At 46.2% G+C, this 24,327-nt stretch overlaps 1 protein-coding gene across 1 annotated transcript in view; it reads right to left on the bottom strand.

Moving 5' to 3' along the window:
• IPO7 (importin 7) overlaps positions 1-22,170 on the bottom strand; it is a 275,583-nt gene extending 253,413 nt beyond the window's left edge. The window contains exon 1 of the mRNA XM_085648158.1: positions 21,954-22,170. Within this exon, the coding sequence (XP_085504284.1) occupies positions 21,954-22,037 (84 nt within the window). The 5' untranslated portion in view covers positions 22,038-22,170. The remainder of the gene's footprint in view (positions 1-21,953) is intronic.
• Positions 22,171-24,327: the final 2,157 nt, after the last annotated feature.

Here is a 24,327-nt window from a genome sequence, read left to right as displayed (position 1 = left end):
AGGTTGCCTCCTCCTCCCCCCATCCTGAGGAAGACCTGCCTGTAGAGGATATAAATTACCCTCATTGCACCAGGGTCGAAACGTCGACACTCTCCTACAGTGGGCCTGTACCTGATATCATACCAGCCCTGCCTTTTCACAGATGAATGTTCTGTGTGCGTCATCAGAAAATCATTAAATGAATATTTGTAAATCCTTAAGGGACAGGCCTATCTGTAAAACTGGTGCCACTATGAACCACGACCAGTTTTACCAAGGATACCGGAATGTGTAATTGAATTTGCCTTTTGGATTCCCCTCCTTTATATCTGTCCTACCTCACAAGCACTTTCCTTTTTCACACTCCCCTTGGAGCAACCTCTTTCTCCATTTGGAGCATTGAATATGGTGATCTGTTATAAAAGTAACTAAATAATAAACAGTCACTATTGGAGCGATATTTTGTGCCTTTGCGTCTCGAGGATATAATTGTTTGCATTGTAAAGAAAATAGTGGTACATTAATGATACAATGCTAATTCTATATGTACCGGATGCCTTTTGACTAATGAATATTTTTCATAACTGAATTGTAGCTTTAAAGAAGTCTAGGACAATTGTTTCCTATACCAATGGTGAGCATCCATGGCATATAACTAATACCTGGGAGTTCAAAGTAGTCTGTCCATATGAGGCATCTGTACATGATGATAATGACAAGCTGATGTTTTTTGACTGCATTTCTCAAAAACTGAAAACTGATATTTTAAAGGCAGTTTTAGTTTTCAAAAATGGGGTTTCTTCTGGAAAATTGGGTTTGTTTGCCCACAGTGGAAAGTAGTATTAGATAGAAAAATGTGCATTTTCAGAAACTGGTGAATGATAATTCAAGCTAAGCAGGGGAGACGTACCGATGTGCTTATGTCGTCTGTGCCACTAGGCATGTCAAGATTTGAATGTTACTTCATAAGTCATGGGGAGGCATTTATTATTGAAGAACTTTTTCCCAGCATTTCTGCTGGTAACTGCAGTTGGTATACTTGGGTGGTAACTCCTGAAAATTTTGCTTTGGGTGGTCATAGTGTAGTCACTATTTTACAGGTATAAAATTTGCTAGCAGTTCGGGAAGACTTTCCTTGAGCAGAAGTAGCTCTCACTACAGAAAAGGTTGGAGACCCCTGGTCTAGAGGAACATTTGCCAAGGAAGAAACAGCTGAATAGACTGAAGGAGAGGACTGACCCCTGCTGTGTGTTCTGGGGCTGGACTGCAGGTTGCTGCTTTAACCAAGGAGAGGCTAAAGGGACTTTGCTGTGTCCCCCTGCTTGAAAGGACTTTGCTGTGTCCTGAAGTAACTTAACCCCAAGGGCCAGATGTGAGCTGGCTACCTGTTGTGGAAACTCAGGCACACAAAAGCTTCCAGAAGAGTCTCAGCGGCGCGGTGTGCTTTGTGCAGCCGGAGACCTTCGTGAGGATGGACCTGTAATCGTGTGCACCAGGAGTCCAAGTGAGTCTCAACGACGCTGTGTGAGTGTGCTTTAGCAGCCTGAGACCCTCAGAAGAATTGCCCTGTGATCGGGAGCACCAGGAGTCCAAGCGAGTCTGTGACGCTGTGTGCAGCCCCAGATGGGGGCGGGGGGTGGGGGGGGGTGCACGTGTGAGATTATCGGCCAGGAATCAACCAAGTCGCAAGAGGAGGAGAGCAAGGTCCCCTACCCGTGTCAGGGGCTTGGTGCAGGGTCCAAGAGGAGAGGCTCTCGGACTCTCCCCTTCTGATAGCACAAGCCTCTGTTCCAGCTAGTATTGCAGCCCGTATGTGCCAAGGAGTGGCAGTACCGGAGCATGGAGCTGCACTGTGGTTTACACCAGATCCATGTTGGGGGAATATGTTGACGGACACTGACCGCAAGTCAGTACGAGGGGTGGACACACAATCTGAAGCACAATAATCAGTGCTGGAGTGTATTACGCATTGCATTATATCCGCATACCGAACTACCAGATTGTTGCATTATTTCTGCAGAGTTAACTGCCTGATAGTTGTACGCATTGCATTAGTTTGCATCACAATCTGCATCATTTTATATTGCAAAGTGCCCGATTCTTGCATTACGAACTGCATAGCCTTGCATTAGGACTGCATATGGTCACCTAGAATTTCTCATCAATTCCGCCAGAACTTACAAGAGCTGGCTGATCTAATAACTGGCCAGGAGGTATTTTACAAATACGCATATTTTGGATTTTTATCGTGTGGTCTAATCGTATCTCTTTTTATATAAACTTACACTTGTTTTTATATGAAACTCGGGTAGAGTCCTTTTGTGGTGTCACCATTGGGCCACTGGGAGCGTGGCTGCAAATACTTTACACATTTGCCTTGAAGATCAGCTTGGCTGCTCGTGCCAAGCTACCAAGGGGGTGAGCAGGGGCTATCTGAGATGGTGTCCTTCCTTTCCCTGATGTAGAAGCGAGGGTCCCTACTTGGCCTAAGGTACCTACCTCAGTCAACCAGGGATCCCAGTTCTAACACTTCCTGTTCGCAAATGCATTTATTTTAGATGTTTGCTGCTCACCTTTTGCACTTTTTAATCCAAAAAGTCCAATGTACCTGCAGAACAGAATTCCGTGTTTTGCTGATAGATCATTAAGATCACACACAATCAGCTAAGGTTTGTGGTTTCTTTGGTGACGAGTGCTTGTCCAGGAGGCCATGGGTTCTCCTACCTAGCCCCCAAACTTTGGAATGCTCAATTTCTCTTTATTGGGGCCTCGCCTTATGAATCCCCAATTAAGTAAAAGCTTAAAACCTGGTTATTTCAGTTGTCAGTCTCATTAGATAAAAAAAAAAGCAAACAGGAGATGGATGGAGTGCTGATACTGGTCTGACACTCACCCCCCCCGCCCCCCCCCCCCCCCGGTCACAGATCTGGGTGGAATCCATCGTTTAGCTCACTTTGCCACCCCAGTTCAGACCCAGCCAAATGCAAATCAGTCTTGACCCTGTACCTCATGGGAACTGTCCATCCCCAACTGCCAAGCCAGGTTTTCCCTGGATCGGAAACAAGAATTCTGGGACTGGTTTCAGGATAATACCCCTCATCAGCCAAGCTAGCTTGAAGCCAGTGGCAAAGTGAGCATGGGATCACGTCTGGGCATACACTGCCAACTTAGGGCAAACAAAGCAAACACAAGGAGATGGACAGAGCGCTGAAACTTTAGACATTCACCCCCAGTCACAGGATGCTCGTTTACGGTCCAGGGAAGACCTGGCTGCTCAGGCTAGACTTCCCATGAGGCACAGGGTCAAGACTGATTTGCATATAGCTGGGTCTGAACTGGGGTGACAAAGTGAACTAAAGAACGATGATCGATTCAACCCAGATCTGTGACTAGGGGTGAGTGTCTGAAAAGTTTCAGCGCTCCATCCATCATCTACCTTGCGTTTGTTTATCCTAAGTTGGCAGTGTATGCACAGACCTTGCTAAATGTGTTTTCCCATGAAATTTCCCATAGAAAAATTTAACAGCGCTATAGCCAAAATAGCTGAACGAAAAAACACCAAATTTAGCAGAAACTAGCCAGAAAGCACGCTTTAGGGGGATTTGGTGCAAATCTGTTCCATAGTTTGAGAAATTAAAGATAACAGATGCAGTACTTCCGCAGGCCCAGTAGTTTGTAGCAATGGAGTAGGGTTATTTTCATCAACTTTTTGGTATTATAAAGGAAACTCTTTCTAACACCCGATGCGCATGGAGGCCAGTCTGCCCTGCTCCTAAGCTGCTGCACACACTCAGCCTCATCAGCTCATCATCGCCTTTAGCAGCTTTGAACATAGTCTGCCTACAGGTAAGCCAGTTGAGCGTTTGCAGGACTAACATGGCTTATCAAGAGTAAAGGCAGAGAAGTAGTCTTTCTGGAGTGCTTTGGTTAATTTTTATTTTTTTTTGTGATTAAACAGGGAGCACCAGGCTATTGGCATAGTCATACTTCTAGATGACAGGAGTAAGGCTAGCTTGTAGTTTGTTGATATCCAAAGTATGGAAAGAGGATTGTTTGGTCTCTTGTGATGGTCATCTTCTAGGTGGGTATTAACGATTACTGTACACATACAGTGAGAAATAAACCAAACCGCAACAAAGACTCATGAGGTTGTAATTGAATACCAACCCAGTAAGTACCATCCAAAGTCAGAGGCCCAGTCCAAGATAATGGTTTCAATCATTCTTTGGTACCTACTCTACCATCAATCTTTAATAACCGCATGCAGTGTAACACGCTGGAAATTGATAATGCTATTGCAGCAGTTTTTTTTTTTTTTTTTTTTTACACACATTCCAAACTGCAAAACTCAGAAATTTTCCAACGCCACATTCAAAGCACTGATATAATTTCACACAAGCCGTTTTGGTAATACCAGTCAGGAAGCTTACTTTGTGCCTGAAGCTGGATTACATGTATGGCCAGCAATAAATAAAGTTTTGTGACCAGTACCATACAAACAGATTTACTCCCTCGCACCAGATTTAACCTGGCAAACGGCAGGGATATGGAATTCCTGTAGCATGACACCCATGACAGTGTTTGGGGGGTTAAAGGCAACAAGTTTGCATGTGTATTTTGTCCTTGGGACAAGTAGGCCCTACTCACCTGCAGCACAAAACATTTGGCTGCCAGCTTGCAGTACAACATTATGGATCAGGAATGGTCACTGTCTGCAGTTAAGGTAATATTTTTGTCCATATGTTAATGCTGTTCAAACTTGTATTTATGGCTCATTAATTGAAAACCTTTATTTATTAGGGTGAGCGCTCCAAGTAAATGTAAGCTCTGACTGCACTACTGACACTGGTACCAGTATAAACATGTTTATAAAGTTTAGCAATATAAGGTTATATAGAACGCTCCCAGAATGCTCTGATTTGATGCAAATATTTGCAGAGAAGGTGATGAATACACAATTGGTTGCGCATATCAATCAGCGCAACCTATTCATCCCACGCAGTCGGCACTACTACTCGCCACAGAGACAATACGCAGGTGTGCAGATGAAGGTCAGACTGTAGCTTTGGTCCTATTGGACCTCAGCGCAGCCTTCGAAAGTGTATCCCAGAAACTGCTCTGCAGCGACTTCGTTCAGGTGTGCTGGAGGGAGTTGCTCCAAGGTGGAGGATTTCTTTCCTCCAGGTTCGCAGCTTCCAAGTTGCACAACGTTCACACATTTCCAAAAGCATTGCACTCACAAGGGGTCCAACAAGGCTCAATTTTGGGCCCAGCTCTAATCTTTACATCGGACCTCTGGCAGAAGATTGTGGAAAGACAACGTCACCATTGTAGCTTATGCGGATGACACGCAGCTTGTCGTCACCCTGTCTCATAACTCACAAGCAGCCGCTATCCAGTTTTCTTTCTGTCTGAGTGACCTTGCTCCCTGGATGTCAAGTAATTGTCTCAAACTGAAAGGGAGCAAAACTGATCCTGGTCGCAGGAAGTCCCCCTCCATCTGGTCCTCAGCGTGGTGGCCCCAGACTCTGGGTCCTACACCTATCCCCAAGGAGGAAGTCAAAAATCTATAATCCTGGTTGGACCCTACACTCTCCTTCGAGACCCACACTAGGAAGGTGACAGGGAAATGTTTTAGAATTCTCAAAATGCGGAGGAAAAAACCTGGATATCCTCCCTACTTCAGCCAGGAAAACCCTGGTTCATGCTCTTGTAACGTCCCAGTTGGACTATGGAAATGTCTTCTATCTTGGAGCAAGAAAAAAAATGTCTCCATAGGCTGCAATGCATTCAGAATGCGGAAGCTCGCTTAGTTCTTAACTTACCTATAAGACCATCCTCCCTGAAAGCCCTCGACTCACTGCACTGGCTGCCCATTAATAAAAGAATTTTTAAAGCCCTGTGCTTTTGTCATCAGAGTCTTCCCATAATCCTATTCGCCACAGGTCAACTGGAGCTCATCTGGGTAAAGTCCCTAAAATCCAAAGAGCAAGAAAGGGTGCGCGCTCGTGCAGCTATTTGGCAGTCACAAATTGGAATGCATTACCTCCTTTTCTCCGAGCCATCGGAAAACATGTTCCGAAAAATATTGAAAACTTGGCTTTTCCAGCTCTGAGACTCATGTCCATCCTGCCTCCCCCTCCCCCCCCCCCCCTCATTGCTTCTTCCTTTTTCCAGTCTTTTAGTGAGTGGTTTCCAGCACGGGCGCTTTATAAGTAGTATTATTAAAAGCAAGATTGAGGATTCTTTGCTTTCAAAATAAAATGTTGATAAAAAAAAAAAACGATAGCAGGAAATAACCATTTCGCTAAACTACGGTAACATTTCAGGAACCATTTCTTTGCAGCATCATTTAGTAGCATGTGTAGATGCATGCTAGGATTTCCCAAAAATATTCATAATGGAAATTCAGTGTAACCCGTTTCAATAAGATTATGGGAAACAAAAATAAATAAGCATTGGGAAAGCCAGTAGGTCTGAAATTGTTGGTCCACTTTAGTTGTGTCAATATGCAACTTGTTTTGGCATGGTTTTGTAACACCTGTAACACCTTAATGGTGTGGGAGCTGACAGGTCCTCACCATTATAACATAAATTGGCAAAAGTAGTTTTTGGTCTCAAAAAGCACACTGCCAAAGTAGTTTCTAGCAGTGAACAAAACTACTTTGTGTGCCGATATGCTCATTGTGAAAGAGTAGAATGCAGTCACTCACAGTGAAACTAGCAGATACAGAGAAAGGGTCAGAATTTTAATGAACACAAAAGGTCCCAGGTCAACGCCAGACAAAATTAGGGACCAAATTATTAAAGAAAGTCTCAAAAGTAAGTCTCAAAAGTGCGCCCATGGTATATGTCCTTGCAGTAAGTGCAGCTATACGGCTTTCGTAAATTCAAGAATTTACAGAAGTAGGACTAGACATTGTACTCCTAGAAAAGATTTGTGAACTGCATTTTAACATGGGCAAATATGCATGTGTAAATCAGCTCATGCGAAAATCTGAGTGTTTGCAAGTTCACTTTCCCTCCAACCATTCTCTCCCCCCCCGCCCCCCAAACTCCGGAAGAAGGTTTCCATCTGCCATTGTCAGGAGTAAATTTCCAACATCTCTCAGTATGGGAAAAGATTAGAAAAAAGTTGTTGAAATCCCTTAAAAACATGCAAGTTAGTAGGTTTGTACAGACTCAAAAGGGCATTCAAACCCTGGAACTAATGCTTACCCTTACCTTCTGCCGCAGTATGTAGACCTGTGGAAACATGGCAACATAAGGGGATTGCAAGTATTCAAACACTATTGTGGTATGAGCCCTGGCATAATCGGAGGCTACATCAGAGCTCCTACACAATGGGTTGGATGCCATAGTTTGTCGCCCCGCACTACATGGCACCAAAAGGGAAAAGTGCATTTGGTTACAGGACAAGTAGATTTATGAAGCAACCTGCCCCATGGACAAGTAGATATTTTATTAAATTCCACACCACTGGTTTCAAACGTTTAGGGAACCGCAACAGATAACCTGGCAAACATTTAAGATTGTAGGGACCACCCAACGACCCTCCCCTACAGATGCCAAAAATATTGAAACAATTGAAGAAAATGTATTAATATAAATGAAATGTAAAATCAAAAGCTCCACCAAGTACGAAATTGATGGTTAACAGGTTTATTACATTTTTTTTTCTTTTTTAATGCAGTGCCACTACAGAAACATTTCTTCACTCACTATCACAGCGGGGGCAAATCTTGTCAGAAAGAGGGATGGTCCAAAAAGGGCCTAAATTCAGTGCAAAGTATTTTAACTAGTACTGGAAAGGATTAGGTGTTGGGCAAATACTTGAAAATGACCCATTTTTTTGGTGAATTTGTGTTAAGCGTATAGAAATATTTTACAGTATCATGTGAAACACGTGATGGCATAGCTGGTGCTCCTCGGCATAGGACTCTTCGTGGCATAGCTGGCACCGCATTGGAAAAAGTGCGAGCCGCAGCATCTTACTTGCATATTTCTGAAGATCCAGTGGGATCAGGTGGCCAAACAAGTCACAGAACAGAGCACAAGGGCTTACGGCTAGAGCGTCTACCTCAAAGCTGGGGAACCGGGTTAGAGTCTCGGCAACGACGCTCAACATCCTGTGATTCTGGGCAAATCACTTAATCTCCCCGTGCCCAACAAAAACGAATGAATGTGTCCTTCTGTAACGAAAGCAAAGTGGAAAGAGCTGCGATAGCTTTTTAATCCCAAGCCCAATCAGTGTGCTACTTCGGAATACGGAAGCCCTGCACTGTGATCTCCAGATCACAACTAAGCGGGAGTCATAAAAGGCAGCCGACGCCAAGAAAAACTGTGGCTGGAATAATTAATGGGGCAAAGCGGACCTAACCAGAGCAACAAGGGACAGCATTGGTGTAGAGAGCTGGCTCTGTATATACTATATCAAAGTGAGATAGTGTGCAGAGTCCAGTGGAACCCCAAATGCAGGCAGAGGTAAAGTAAAGTTAGCTAGCACCGTACTCTCCATTTGTAGTAGTTTGGTCAAGTAGTAAGGCTTTATCAAAGGACAGTGTTAAGCATTTGTTGTACACACTCTGCAAATTAATTCACACAAAGATGACTTCAGATCAATTGTTTTTGTATACAAATATTCTTTTAGTTATTTTATTTCCTAGAACCAAGCAAGTCTGGCACACGCAAGTGATCAATACTTTGCAGTAAATATAAAATTTGGATTGTAAGTGTATGTGCACTTTGTTTTGACTTGCAGTATTGTCAGAGAAATTCAATGCTTTGTAAATACAGTATATACTTTGAATGGGCTTTAGTTAAATTACAGGCAAGTTACTTTTGGGATTACTTTTCTTACACAGTGTAGTATACCTGGATACTACACTAGGACATTTCCTGTAAACAGGAAAGTAAACTAGTTTGTTAGTACAATTTTAAAGAATTTCTTTAGGTTTTCCAACGCCACACTTGGAAACTTTTCATAGAAAAACAAACAGTCAATGTTATCCTATGGAGGAAAATCATGTTGACGGTTTAAAGGCAAGTACTTTATTGTGGGAGTTGGTATTCTGGGGTCAGACTCTGGGGTCCCCCAGGGTCAAGGATGCACTCTTGTTACACCCTCAGTGGGACAAGGGCAGCCGGGTGCAGAGTGCTGAGGCCCAATGTTATCCAATGGGCGATAGAGGGCCTCCAGTAGGGCTGCTGATGAGCAGGCCACTGGGTTGTAGGAGCAAGGGTCCCGGACTTAAGCTCAGGGCAAATAGGGGTTTAGGCCAGCACAAAAGATGCACCCTCAGCGGCACTGGGAGAGGGGGGGGGTGCAGAGTGCTGTATTGGCGTCGGAAGCCCTGTAGCTTTTAATGGAGGGGGTGGGAGGGATCTCGGGTTTGCACAAGCACTGCAGGCTCGAGACAAAAGTCTCCTGGGTGCAACCACCACTGAGAGGTAAGTTGGGATGTTCGGGGTCGGCTAGGCACTGTCGGTTGGGCCACCCACAGCCGTGGGGCGTCTGGTACAGGGGGGTGCATTTTAGGATTTGGGCTGCAGGTGTCGGCTGGAGGCAGGTCAGGATCGCCAGACCTCCTCGTGGTGTTTGCCACCTTGAACTCTGGCAGTGGACAGCAGAAGCTGAGTGGTGTGGATTTGCAGTTCCCAGCCGGGGCCAGAGGTTGGAGATTAACAAATCCGGTGTTCACAGGAGACCGACTTTGGGGTGGAAGGCAGGTCCTCCGGTGTTCTAGAGGTTGCTGGCTGCAGGACACACCTGGATTTTGCAGAAGCAGGTTCGAGGTGGAGACAGGCCGGTAGGGCTAGGGCCAAGTCAGTAGGCGTCTTTCTCTTCTTAGCTTCGGCACAGCTGTTCACTCCTTTATTTTCTTCTTGCAGGTTGTCTGAGGAAGCATGGTTCAGGGGTGCCCCTATATATTAGATTTAGTGGCATTACAGGTAGGTAAAAGGTTGGGACCAATGGGTCCTTTCCCTGGTTGGCTGGGTCTTCCCACCTGTAAGATGACGGGGACTGAGTTGTGCTTCACCTCGCCTCACCCACCTGAGGGGTGGAGTTGGCAAAGGTGGGCACATCTCTCTTCCTCACTTTTTTTTTCAGCCGGGTCTCCTGCCCAAAGTGGGGGTCACAGCCTATGGGGACCAGTTACTGAAAGCAGCAAGTGGCCTGGGGAAGATCCCAAAGGCGGCAAGATTTTGAAGCTTCCCCTTTGTGGACCCTGCCCATCCTGGGGATGGATGCTTAACACCTTGCCCCAGGATGTGCAGTTTTAGGCCCCCAAACAGCAGCAGGCTGTTGACCCAGGGATCCAGAAACAAGTCTGGTGGTGGCAGCTGAAAGCAGCCACTCAGCCAGGACACTAGTGGTAAGTTAGTTTTCAGGGGGCATCTCTGAGATGCCCTCTGTGTGCATTTTTCATTAAATCCCACACTGGCATAAGTGTGGGTTTAATTGGCTGAGAAGTTGGATACCAAACTTCTCTGTTTTCAGTGTAGCCATTATAATGCTGTGGAGTTCGTAATTACAGACTCCCAGCACCATATACTCTTAATGGCAGCACTGCACTTACAATGTCTAAGAATGGACTTAGAAACTGTAGGGTAAAGGGCTCATGCACCTGTACCCTCACCACTGGTATAGTGCATCCAGCTAGAGGGATAACTGATCTATGCCAGGGCAGTGGGTTGTAGGCATGGAACACAGAGGTGTGCGCCATGTGGACTCTTCACGTTGTTCTGCACCAAGCCACGCAGCCTGCAAAGCCAATGTGTGTGTGTGTATATAGTACAGGGCCTCCAAGGGTGGCACGATGAAGAGGTGTGGCGCAGTGTCCAGGTTACACGACTCCGGGGTTCACGGTTCGATCCCGGCGGCAGGTTAGCCCAGCACCATGTGACTCTGGGCAATAGCTAGCTTAATCCTTCGACAGACCCCCATGCCAGGACACCTCTTCAGAGGTAGCTGTGCGCTTTACAAATGCTGGTATATTTATTTTTAAAGTGCTGCAGCCCTTTGAGGCCTTCCTTGGTCACAGTGCCCTGAGTACCTGAGGTGCCCTTTACCAGGGGCTGACCTGGGGCTAGAGATGCCAATTGGGTTTAGGCTTCAATGCAGATTTAGGGAAAAAACATGGGCCATGGGTACCCGATTAGCATGAGCAGACGGCGCACTCAGCCAAAGCACATCAGCAATTCAGCAACAAGTATTTGCAATGCAATAGGTCTCGCATTTACGCAAGTTTAAGCTATTGGCATTGTAAATGACAATGAGTTTTAATGATGTTTCAAAAACCAAAACATAAAGGCATTGTCATTAACAATGCCAACTGCTCAAACTCGTGTAAATGCGAGACCTGTTGCATTGCAAATGCTAGTTCTAATACATGTTTTTATTACGTTTTTACAGAACTTCATTAAACTTATCACAAACATGTAATTTAACTACGCTTCCCTCATGCGGTATACCTACCTCATTCCTTTTTTTAGTCAGATTTGGAAGAGAGGATCGAGATCTGCCCAAGACACACAAAAGAGAGAGGGCAGCTTTATTATGGCAATTTGCCTTGTAAATTAAGGCGGAGTGTCAGCTTCTCAAAAAAAAAGGCAAATGCACTCGCAGACCATTGGCTGGCTGTCGCCCGCTCTGCTTCTCACTGGTGAACAATGTGTGCATTCCCGGAACATTTGTTCTCCATTTCCCAGCATTGCCTGTGTCCTTTCCAGACACCTCCAGTTTTGGTTTGCTTCCGGATGCTCTCACCGTTATTCTTACATTGTGAGTTTTTAATCTCCGCAGCACGGAGACTCTCGCCACGGGGGTCTGCTAGGTACTACTCACAGAGTACCATCCAAGGGAAACAACCCGTAGCCGAATACTTATGGGGCAGCATGGTAGTCTCTTCCAGGGCAGCAGCTGGAGGAGGACCCTTCCAGGATAGGCAAACTTTCTTCGAGGCAGTCATTCTTTCTGGCCAATCACAGGATGGATAGCGAACTATAGTCACCAAGGCCCGCCCAGTGTCTGTACGTAGCCTGCCAATCACTGTAAACTCGCTTTTCCTTTCACTGCCGTTGCCTTCACTTCTTGAACTTGGTACGAGTAGAAAGGAGAGCTGAGACAATCGGATTTTATGGTGGGATGCGGAAGGTAAGATCTGCACTTTCTGCTCGATTTGGGACGGGTTGTCCTGTGATAGCTGCTGAATGGTAAACCATTACGGTAATGTGTTAAACAGGGACATACGTATATGGAAAATGTCCAGTGTGAGGACTAACGGTGTACTTGAACGCTAGTGTGTTTTTCTTTGTGTGGCTGTGAAGTAATGTGCAGCATTGTCCTTAGGGGAATGTAGCGAAGCTGTTGGGCAGATTTCGGGAACGACTTGGTTCTGGCACAGTACACCACACACCGATTTGGGGTGTGCGAGTTGTGTTTTCTCCGAGAGGGGTATATTTTCTCTGTGTGCGCGCATCAGGTCCTTTCGTAGTCAGTTGGGTTGAGGACCAGGAAGTTTTGGAAGTTATGCGACAGTCAGCCCCCATCCACACACAAATAAAACAAGTCACAGAAAACTGGTAATTATGTTCAACTGAGCGCGCGTGCGCATAAAAAGGGAAATTGCATGAGGCTTGCGAGGACGGAAGGGGACAGAAGAGGAGCACATCGCGTGTCTGGACGGGCACCTTCACAACCTCCAGTCGCCCCTGTGCGTGTCCATCTCCTGTCTCCCTTACGAAGCAAGTCAGTAACAAATATCGCTAGCGACTGCGCTTTCGCGCTGCGTCGCCAGGCAAGACCTAAAAAGTGGGGGCAACCATGCAAAAAGAGGGCACTCTCACAAGGAGTCAAAACATTCCAATCCACAACAGTAGCATCCCAGTAAAGTCTAAAATTTTATAAAGCATATACAATGAAAATTAAAGTGGAGTTGTAAGAAAGTGGGTTTCTGTTGCAGTAACCCCCCCCCCTTTTTGCCTAATAGCTGAAGCACTTTTCCTTGTTGTGCCCTGGGCTCCTGCCAATCAGGTGCCCAGGGCCCGTGTTCCTTCCCTAAAAACTGCCTAACAGCCAAAACCCAAATTGGCAAACCCTGGCCACATGTCAGCCCCTGGTAAATGGTACCCTAGGTACCCAGGGCCTTGTGACCAGGGAAGGCCTCTAAGGGCTGCAGCACTCATTGTGCCACCCTTAGAGGTCCTGTACCCTAACACACACACACTGCTCTTGCAGGCTGAGTGTCTGGATACAAGACAAAACAGTCGACATGGCACACATCCGTGTGCCATGCCCACAACCTACACTGCCCTGGCATACATCAGCCACCCCTCTAGCTGGGTGCCCTATGCTAGTGGTGTGGGCACAGAGGCAGGAGCCCTGTGCCCCTACAGTACCCAGGTCCATTCCTGGGTCCTGTAAGTGCAGTGCTGCCAGCTAAGAGTATATGGTGCTGGGAGCTTGTCAAACAATAAACTCCACAGCACCATAATGGCAGCACTGAAGACTGAGAAGGTCGGTATCAAACTGCTCAGCACATTAAATCCACACTGATGCCAGTGTGTGATTTAATGTACAAAGTACCACAGAGGGCATCCTATAGAGGCCCCCTGAAACCTAAACCTACAATCCACGTCTGTTCTGAGGCTGCCACACAGCAGACATGTTGCTGGACCCCTGGGTAGGAGCCCCTGCTCTCCTGGGTCTGCAACAATGCACATCCTGGGCGAGGTGCTAAATCTCCTCCCGCCTCTGTGAGCTTCCCCAGGCCACTGCAACCCCCACTCTGGAGGGAAAGCTTGGCCGGAAACCCCAAATAAGGACAGGGGATGTGCCAGCCTGCCAACCCCACCCGTCAGGTGGGGAGGGAGGCAAGGTGAAGCACATCTCCGGGCTCTCGCCATCTTGAAGATGGGAAGCCTTGCCCAATCAGGACTAGGCTCCTGCCCCCCTCCCACAGGAGAGAGGCAGGATAGGGGGTGTACCCACCCCAGGACAGGGACCCATTGGCCCCTGCCCTTCACCTACCTGTAACGCCCCTAAATCTAGTATTTAGGGGCACCCTGAACCTTCCTTCCCCAGATTCCAGACTACGAAGAAGAGCAAGAAGAAAGAAGACCTGCCCTGCATCTGCTAAAAAGAGGAAGACACCAACTGCTTTGGCCCCAGCCCTACTGGCCTGTCGACCCTCAAACCTGCTCCTGCTCCAACCCGGCATCTCTTGTGGCCAGCAACCTCACAAACCCCGGAGGACCTGGCTACCTCTTGGCTCTAAGCCCCTGGGACTCCCATGAGTAGAGGCTCTACTCAAAACCTACCTCTAATCCCTGGCAGCAGCCCGGAACCGCAAACCCAGCACACTCTGCACCAGCCAAGCCTGGCCAGTGCCGGAGTGAACAAAGACCCCGAGGACAACCCCACAGCGACTGTGACCCCGAGTCCGGCACCCAAGGACCTCCCTCGACACTCCTGAAGAAGCCTGCAGCCTCAGAACAAGGTACCCCCGCTACCGTGATCAACAGAGGGTAAGATTTCCCGACACCAAAAGGCACCCCTGCACACGGCGCCCTGCGGCCCCCTGTGCCCAATCCCGGGGTACCTACCTAACCTCCAACTACCCAACTTACCTCTTAAAGTGGTGGTGGCACCTGAAGAGTCCTCGTCCCCGAGCTTGCAGCCTTTTTCTAAACCGGAAATTTCCCATTGAAATCAATTGAGCGCCTGAAGTCTCAAAAGCACTCTGCACCCAGCTGCCCGAGTGGCCCTGGCAGTGAAAACGCTACACTTACCTACTTCCCCCACTTGCCCTAAGTGACCAGGAGCCCAGCTCCCACAGCCGCGTGGCTTGCCAGTCAGCAGCCACCAACCAAGGCCCCCCATCCCTCATAGGATAACATTGGGCCTAACTCTCTCTCTGCACCCGGCCGCCCTAGAGTCGCTGAGGGTGAACCAACTGTACCTACCTGACCCTGGGGGACCCCTGAGTCTATGCCCAGAACCTCCACTCTGCCAGTCGAGTACTTACCCTTAAACCGCTAACGCGATTTTCCTCATAGGGTAACATTGACTGGCTTTTTCCTGAAGTTTTTCAAGTGTGGACTTTTCAAATCTTAAAATATTCACCAAAAATCAGCCGAGTAACGAAAACGAAATTACTCACCTGCTCTTAGGTGAGCTCCCAGTGCTGGATCTTGGTGCCCAGCACCGACTCTGAAAAATACTTACAACTGTACTTGCCAGTAACCCAATTTTTTTCCATAGGAAATCATTCACTGTTTTTCTGTGAAATTTCTTCTAAGTGGCAATTTCTGCAATCTTTAAATATTCTTTAAAAGTCGTATAATATCTGAAAACGTAATTACTTACCCGTTTTGGATAAAGAACCCAGTACTGAGTCTAGGCACCCAGTACTGGATTACAAAAGTAACGAGAACATACTATACCTGCAACTTGAATTTTCTGCCACAGGGAATCATGGACTGTTTTCTATGAAATATTTTCAAAGTGTCAACTTTTAAAATAGCTAAATAATGTTTAAAAATCATTTCAGTAATTAAGTCGACTTGCATCACTTGATTCGGAGGACTGAATCTAGGATTCAGTCCTGGAATTCCAAAAGTAATCTAAAAAGTAATCTGTTGCAAATAACTTGAATTTTCCATTGAGCTCAATGCATTATTGCGTTTAAAATAGTGTTGCCTATTGCAACCACTTGTACTGTTTACAAAAGTCAATTGCATATTGCAAAAGTATTTACATAAAGCATCTCATTCTGAGAAAGTACATTTTAATTCCAATTGTTGGTTCTAAAATAAAACAAGCATATCTTTTTTTATATATATAAACTATTGGCCTAGAGTTCAGTTATTGAGTGTGTGAGACCATTTGCTGGCTGAGTGTATACAACAAATGCTTTACACTGTCCTCGGATACTGCCTTACTGCTCGACCAAGCTACCACTAGAGAGTAAGGTTATATCTAACTTTGGCCTCTGTCAAACCCTTGGGGACTGTGGACTCTGTACACCCTGTACCTATTTGGGAACAGTATAAACCGAGCCACTTTCTCACAAGAGTCTACTGAAATACACTAGATGGAAGTTACATACCCCGATTTTAGGATTGGTTGTAGCCCCAAAGGATGACGAGTTGATAAGAGAAAAAAAGTTTGTTGGCCTGACAAATATAAAAGGCAACGGGTCCATGAACTGCTCTAAAAGCCAAGAAAGGACCAGAGCAGTACAACTTCCGTACACGAATGACAGCGAGTGCACTAGAATACAAGACAAGTTATTCACAAGGACGGATGCAAGCGTCAGTGTGTCCTTTACTTGCACCAACGTCAGACTAGAAGGCAGCATCGCTGTCATTTTAAAAAAACAAAGTGTAAACAATGATATGTGCTGATAGATTTCTATGCAAACACAAGGAGATGGACAGAGCGCTGAAACTTTTCAGACACTCCCCCCTAGTCACAGATCTGGGTTGAATCCATCATCGTTCTTTAGCTCACTTCGCCACCCCAGTTCAGACCCAGCTTTATGCAAATCAGTCTCGACACTGCTCCCTATGGGAACAGTCCAGCCTGAACTCCCAGGCCAGGTCTTCCCTGGACCAGAAACAAGCATTATGGGATGGTTTCCGAGTCAAGTTGGTCTGTCTGGTGAGGGGTGAATCCCCGAAACCATCCCATGATGCTTGTTTCCAGTCCAGGGAGGACATGGCCTGGCAGTTCGGGCTGGACTGTTCCTATAGGGAGCCGGGTCAAGACTGATTTGCATATGGCTGGGTTCAAACTGGAATGAAATGGGGAGCACAACAACAAGATGGATTTAGGCCCAGATCTCTGTACTGGGATGAATGTATTATATTGCCCTGCATTCTGTCCATCAATTGTTCTTTTTGCGACATCGCTCACCTTACAAACTAAATGCATCACCAGGGAGAGCAATTGTCTAAGCAATAAGACGCTGCCTGCCGAGAGTTCTGGAGAATAAATGCGAAATGAATGTCCCACACAGGTGGCAGAGGGTGGAGCGTTCAAGATTCCATATTACAATTCTACTCAATGTTACAAGCAGGTAGTTAGGATGATAGTTTCTCTCCAGAGGATGCAAATAAACGTAGCTAGTATTCCCAGAGTTCCAAATGGGGGTTGTGGGGAGGAACACCACCAAAGCAGGCCAATGCGGCAACACGTTTTGTGTTTGTAGACACATGCTCCGTCACACTTCCAATGGGCTACATGAGTCACTTTCCACCTTAAATATAATGAAGCCTCCCCGTATTTGTGTGGGTAAATGCTAAGAGAGCGGCGATTACTGTACGGGATATTCCCAAAAGGAGGTTTGGGCGGCCGGCAGGTTAAATGCAGCTAGCTGTAAGGAGGCTAGTTGTTGAGCAATGCGCGCCAAAATGGAAAGCCTTTAGCTGTGGGCCCAAGATAAACTGATCAAGGATCCGTGAGAGCCAACAAGTGAACCCATGTTTCACAGGAACAGCTGCTGACACACGAAATCTCTGGCGGTAATTTACAAGGGGGACGGACAGCATCACGAGAAACGGAAACAGCTTGATAACCAAGTCGACAAAGCTGTGAAATGGTGTTCAGACCGAGAAGTAACTTCCTCTTTTAGCCAGGGATTCCTGCGCCATTACGTAATGTTGCAGCCGGTTCCTGCAGGCCAAATCTTTTCCCTGTATAGAGTCAGAGCGCAGTCTCAAAGAAGTTACCAAACGCGCTCCTGGATTGTTTGCTTTATATAGGCTGCACGTGTACATACAAAACAAAATATTAAGAGTTATTGGCTAGACGTGCAATCCCACCACACTATGCTAGATTTGCAGTGTACGCACGTCATAAAGAAACGGCAAGAGCAGTTCTGGGCCTGCTAAAACTAAAGTTCAAAGTTCATTCGAATTGCACGATTAATTAAATTCATAGCAAGCAAACATTACAATTTAGAAGGGGGAAAAAACAGTATGAAAAGACTGTACCATACTTTCACATGATTAAAATAAACATCAATTCATACTAGCAGCGGATAAAGAACATGAGCAGGTTAAGACAAGTACGAATAAAAGTGCAAGTGCATTCCAGCGCCAGTAAAAAGAAAGGACTCTCGTGCTATATACTCCACAGTTAACGTGCAAGAGGTATTAATGCCGATTAACGATGGGGATCAGCAGACACTCAATAACGAAGGTTTGCCAATGCTTCCTAAACCAGACATTGCATCTTACCACGTGATTAAAATACAAACGAACGATTTTTCTAAATCCATTTCTGATCATAAGCGAGCAATGGTAAAGCACAACTTAAAGGTGCACATAAACACATTACACACTAATTTGCATCCCCGTTGGTTTGCTTAACTGGTGCGCGCGCACACCAACTAGCATGGTACATGCTTTGTGTGCGTGGGGAAACGCCCACCTGTGCATCTCAACAGGAGCAAACTGACATTGAGGAGTCCAGAGAGTATGAGAGTTAACCAAGGCATGGTCCCATAACAATCGTCACAACACAACGATTGCCTCCAACGAGTTCAGTAGGTCTAAGCCCCTACTTGAATTGACAAAGACTTAACTGCAGACTGCATGCCATACTCTGGTCTCTAGCACCTACCCCAATTTCAAAGACCGCTCTCAGTGTAGTTTGCATGGAGCTCAATAATTAGTTATTCTAAGAGAAAATACCACTTTGTAAAAAGAAAAAAACTTCATGAAGTTACACATTTCAGGCACTCTCGCCCAGGCATCATTTTCCCCCCTATATGAATATGATAACATTTGAGGTGCAAAAAAATGTCACGTCTAAGGGCAACTCGTAGCACCAACGAAACTTTAAAAGAAGAATACAGTTGTATATTCCCCAAACATGTTTAAACCAAGACATTGAACATCTGCTACCCCAGGCATTTTGGTGAACTGAAATCACACCCTATGACCTCCATAACATCACATGAAGTGATTGACATCACAGCTGAAACCACTGAAATTCCATATTAACTGCAATAACTAAGGAATATGACAACACAAGTAAGTCTATTTTAAATACCATATATAGTATAATTTAGCTTCATTGGGGTTATGACGTGCTATGACAGGGGATATCAATGCAGCCCTCAGTCACATCACCAAACAAACTGTTTGGTCCCTGTGAAAATCTTTTCAAGTACCCATCACCTAGAGTCTCGATGACAAATGCATTGAAAAATCAGAGCATGACAAAGTTTTAAAAATACATATACGTATGTTCACCTATTTGATGTGAACCACACATATGGAGTATGAACTAGGTTAATGGCTAACATTTCTTATTAATGCATTTTGACGTTCATTTGCAAGTCACTTTCTCCCTTGTGAAACACAGATGTGAAGACTATTCAAACATTTCATATTGTCAAAATACTTGTTTTAACTTGATAAAAAAATGTGTTTAATTTAATTTTGTGCACATTGCACTGCTAAAAATGTTTTAGACTCTAGACAGTAATGTCCCAATCCTAGTATAAGTTGCAGAAAGCAAACAGTACCCCTTAAGACCGTGGTGCCTTCTGTTCTTGGGAATGATTTTGACACCGAGGCCAGGATGTCGCACATTATACCTCTAAATTACATCCATGGCAGGCCCAAGTCGCTGTAATACTTAACCTCCAACGCGCTCAGATGAATGGATTCTCTTAGAAGCCAAAATAAAAGGTATGAGAGGCAAGGGCTGACAACTCAACACTTATTCTGTGCACCATGCTGCATCTTTACTCTGCCAGTAATCCTTTTCCCACAATTGTGATGAGGTGCCTCATCATGGAAGTTTGATTGCAGAATGGTACGAAGTCAAGAGACTTAATGTAGTGTATTGACCTTTGGCCAGGACCTCGCACAAGGATGGATAGATAGATATAGATATCTCCACAGCGTACTTAGAATACCCAAGTCACTATTGAATTTGTTACTTTAAGAAACAAGGCCTTTATTTCCTCTTGCAACGAACATTTGTGTCAAGACAAAGTTCAAAGCCCAGTAATGTCACCGATTTAAAAATCCGAGCAGAAGGGTTGTGGCTGCACAACTGATACATCTCAGTAGTTATAACGTTTCAGGTCACAGCCATAGCATCTCTTCAGTTTAGGTCAAAGAATCTTGATTTGTGCTGTGCAACTATTTTATTAAAACAAGTAAATAATCCCAACTCCTTTTTGTTCTGTTACCACATGATAGTGTACCAGTATGCTGGACAAAGCCGATGTCCTGGCCTCTTTTGGAATTTCTCCAAAGCTTCCACTATTGTTTTGTTAGCCCAAGCGTAAAAAAAAAAATCACTTAAGTATGCAGTTCTTGAAACACAACATCAAACCACAGTTCTTGAACGAGGAACCCCAATGTATTAGCCATGTAATAGGCCAAGCTAAAAATGATCTGCTCTTCTCTGTAGATCATGAAACACCATCTTAAAATTTGAGTCCATGGCGGTGGGAGGAGTTAACAACTGTCATTCTCTTTTGACACTCACAAACCAATTTACACAGGTGAATGAAATAAGCTGAACTCAAGATGGACTAAGACTCTGCAGGCTACGGATAAAAGTGTGCTCTATACAGTGGCATGGAACACATTTTTGATACTCTAAATGAATCTCAAATTGAGGGACCTAGAGTGTGGATGATTAAGTCCAATATTTTCAGTTTGCCATTAGTGCAAAAAAAAAAAAAAAAAGGCTAAACACATTGCCAAGTTCTGGAGTACAACCATCGAAATCATTCAACCAACATGAATAAACAAACATCGTTATCTCAGTGGAAACAAAAACACTAGGTGCCCTGCACAAAGCTTATGGTTGCCTTTAACAAATACATCACTAGTAATTTGCAGAGATTACATCTAAATTAGAGAAAATTTAAAATAAAAATAGAGCCATTAAAGAGCTAGTGCCAAACTACGTTCTTATCAAAAGGCCAGGACCGCAGATATAATTGGAGAACATGAATTGGGTCGAGAGACTTAAGCAAGGAGTGCTTATTCCCATTTTATTGAGTAGAATTCGGATGTATGAGGACCGTAAAAAAGTCCGTACAATATATCAGAATGCGTATACATAACTGGGCAGTAAGAGGTATGCTAATCTCGCTAGTTTTATGTAGCTCCCCTTTTGGATAGAGATTATACACAGACACACAAACACATACGAGAGATTGACCAATTGTTAAAAGACTGAAGCAGGTTTAGGATGTGCTTCGGTGGAGACGCTTCAGTGCTGTACGCAAGCCAAATAATGCCGGTTATAATAAAGGAAGGCTTCGGTAGTAAATAGGAGAACTAAAGAGAACTATAGGGGTTGGAGGGGGTGTTAAAATATCTTTAAAATCTCCACAAGTACACAATATCCGGTTATTTCTCTGAACGGTCCAACAAACATGACCGTCGGATAGGAAGCTCGCATTAGTCCGAGTGCTGAAGGAGGTACGCGGCTCATGGCCTACCAGCTGTGGCAGCAGTCTTTCGGTGGGGCGTGCACACAAGGCACGTGGAAGCCTCGTTCATCTTTGGGGACCCGGTAGTGACAGAAGCAGAGGCACGCATGGTTGTGTGGGAGCGAGAAAGCAAAAGGCGCCCAAAAATGGCGGTTTGGGAGAATAGAAGAGTGCACGAAAGTAAGCGTCACCAGCTCCAGAGCCCGCCACAACGCGCGGGAGACAGAAGTACGATAGTTCATGCTATTAACGCGGGTCACGGAAGAGCACTCCAGCGGCCCCGGTGTAGAGCCCCCGGGTACACCCTCATATCCGATGCTGACAGGCCCCGGTACCCATCCGTTCCTGGCCACACTCCTGCCCTACCCAGAGGCGTGGGCGATTCTCCATCATGTCCCTCTGTCGTTCTCCCCAGTCCCTATTTTCCTTGCTTAACCTGTCCCAGGACCCTCCCTGTCGGGCCCCTTCACTGCAGGCTGTCCAGGCCCTGCTCCTCACCTCGGTGAGCTGGCGCTCGGCGGCCTCACGCAGGGCCGGGTCCATGGTGCCGCGCAGGGCTTCGATGATGGTGCTGGGCTCCATGGCTGCGGGAGGGTTGGCGGGGCTGTTCGATCGCAGTGATGAAGAAGTGCGGGCGCTGCGCACATGGACCCACTGCTCCTGCCACCGGCGCCAAAGGAAGAGAATCGCCCAGGCCCCGGATGCAGCCCCTTGTGCTTCTGGGACGTGGCGCACTTCCGCCCGACGCGGGGCACGCCGGGGCGTGGAGTCCAGCCCCGGGACCGGCGGACAGGGCTGTTGAGGGGCACCGGAGGACCTAACCGCAGGGCCTGAAGCACATGTGCCGCGGCTGCAGTCAGCTGACCCTCAACTGCAGGGTTCCAGCTCCATCTTGGATTTCTGTGAAAAAAATACAAACACGTTTTCCCTATGCACAATTTCACGCCTATATTTCTTTTGCACCAGAGTAAGGCGTTGACAGCATATCATTAAAGATTTAGGGTGCTACCTGGCCGGTTTTATACCAGCATGACTGACATTTTAATGTCCCAACCTGTACAGAAAATAGAAGAAGCACTTACAGCCGGTAATTTATCCCCTTTAGCAGTTATACTTTAAACACTTTTGCACAACTCTTGCACTCTGTGATTCACTTTTGGCAGCTACGGATACTGTATGAACATTCTTAGCCTAGGCTCTTTATTTTTTATTTTATTTTATAGTTTTATAGTGCGCAAACCAGACCCGTGAGGGTATCAGAGCGCTTTACAGGATTGAGGGTGGTATACAAAAGAATTAGGAGTTCTGTTCTGAAGAATTCTTTTTTAGAGATGAGGATTTTCTTACTATAGGCATTTCTGGCCTGGCGGAGAAGTTTTAGATGGGCTGCTGACGGGTGCTGTTTCCAGCTTCGTTCAGTCTGTCGAAGGGATCTCCTCTCCTTGTTGAGGGATCCATTGAACCAGGGATTCCTGTCTTTGATCTGGGTTCTTTTTAGTTTTAGTGGAGCAAGGTCATCAAGAATGTAGGATATAGTTGAGGAATAATGATCCGCAAGGTTGTTGGGGCGGGAGGTCGGTCTCACAGCGCGCAGCCAGTTTCCCGCGATCAAGGTTCTTGGTGTCTCTAACCCATCTTTTGGAAATCACAGGTTGTGGTGTCCATGTCTTGTGGGTGCTAGGCAGGAGGAAGGTGATAGCGTGGTGGTCAGACCAATCAAATGGGTCAATAGAGATAAGTTTGACCACTGCTTCCTTAGCGATGAGCCAGTCTAGGGTGGCGCCTTTCTCATGAGTAGGGAGAGAGCAGGCTTGTGTAAGGGCTTGATCGGCCAAGAAGTCTCTGATGGCGTTGACCTAAGGGTCCTTAGGATCGTTTCAATGCAAGTTGAAGTCGCCAAGGAAAATGTCATTAGAGTTAGGGGAAACCTAAGCTGTGATGCTTTCCATGATGTGGTCAGTGAAGGTGTTATTCTTGCCTGGGGGGTGGTAAAAGATGTGTAGTCTGCACAGTTGGGAGGTGTTGTTGCAAATGGAGAGTGCGAGGTATTCGCAGGAGTCTGTAGGGTCCGCTGGAAGTTCAGTAATGAGGAGGTTAGAGTGGTAGATGCAGGCAATGCCTCCGCCTTTTTTCTGTGAGTGCCTAACCAGCCTTACAATGTTGTAATTGGGCGGAACTAAGAGGCCTAGGAAGGGCGTTGAGGATTCCTTGAGCCAAGATTCAGTCAAGATCGCTAAGTCCAATTTTTGGCTCAGGATGAGATCCGCGACATCAGAGGCACGCTTTACTGCTGAGCGGCAGTTAATTAGGAAACCGGCTAGAGAGGGGTCGGAGTGAGTGTCATGTGTAGATGCAGAGATGGGCACTCTCGCTAGGTTGCTATTGACCACCCCTCTGACGCGGAGGGTAGCAGATCTGTTGGGGTTGGTTGCAACCGTGCAGATAGGGTGTTCGTCCCTCAGGGCTGAGGGGTACGGGGTTGTCAAGACAGAATTGTAGCTGATGAGGAGGTCTGCCACTTCTTCCTCCATGAGGTCTAAAGGTTTAGGCGTGCCAGGGGAAGGTTTGTAGGTATGGAGGAGGGCAAGAACTTCCTCCTTCGAGAGGTGGCAAGGTTGCTTTCGTGGGCGCAGGTGTCTCAGGGATAGTGGTAGTGGGTAAAGGAGGGGCTTAGTGTAGGAGGTGGGGGTAGCGTTCTGCGAGAGCCAGAGATTCGAGAAGGAGAGTTCGGTGAGGTGTAGGAGGTTCTCTAGATCAAGGATGGACTTGTGGATGCTCAGGGTTAGTTTGGTAGCTCTGCAGTGGAGAGTATCAATATCTCTAGGAAACACTCTCCAGGCTCACGGTAAGGCAAGCTCGACAGTACACTGCC

Source organism: Triturus cristatus, chromosome 3_2 (genome assembly GCF_964204655.1).
Source record: "Triturus cristatus chromosome 3_2, aTriCri1.1, whole genome shotgun sequence".
NCBI classification, from domain to species: domain Eukaryota; kingdom Metazoa; phylum Chordata; class Amphibia; order Caudata; family Salamandridae; genus Triturus; species Triturus cristatus.
The sequence above is the reverse complement of the archived record's forward strand: the minus strand, read 5'-3'. Positions and strand labels throughout refer to the sequence as shown.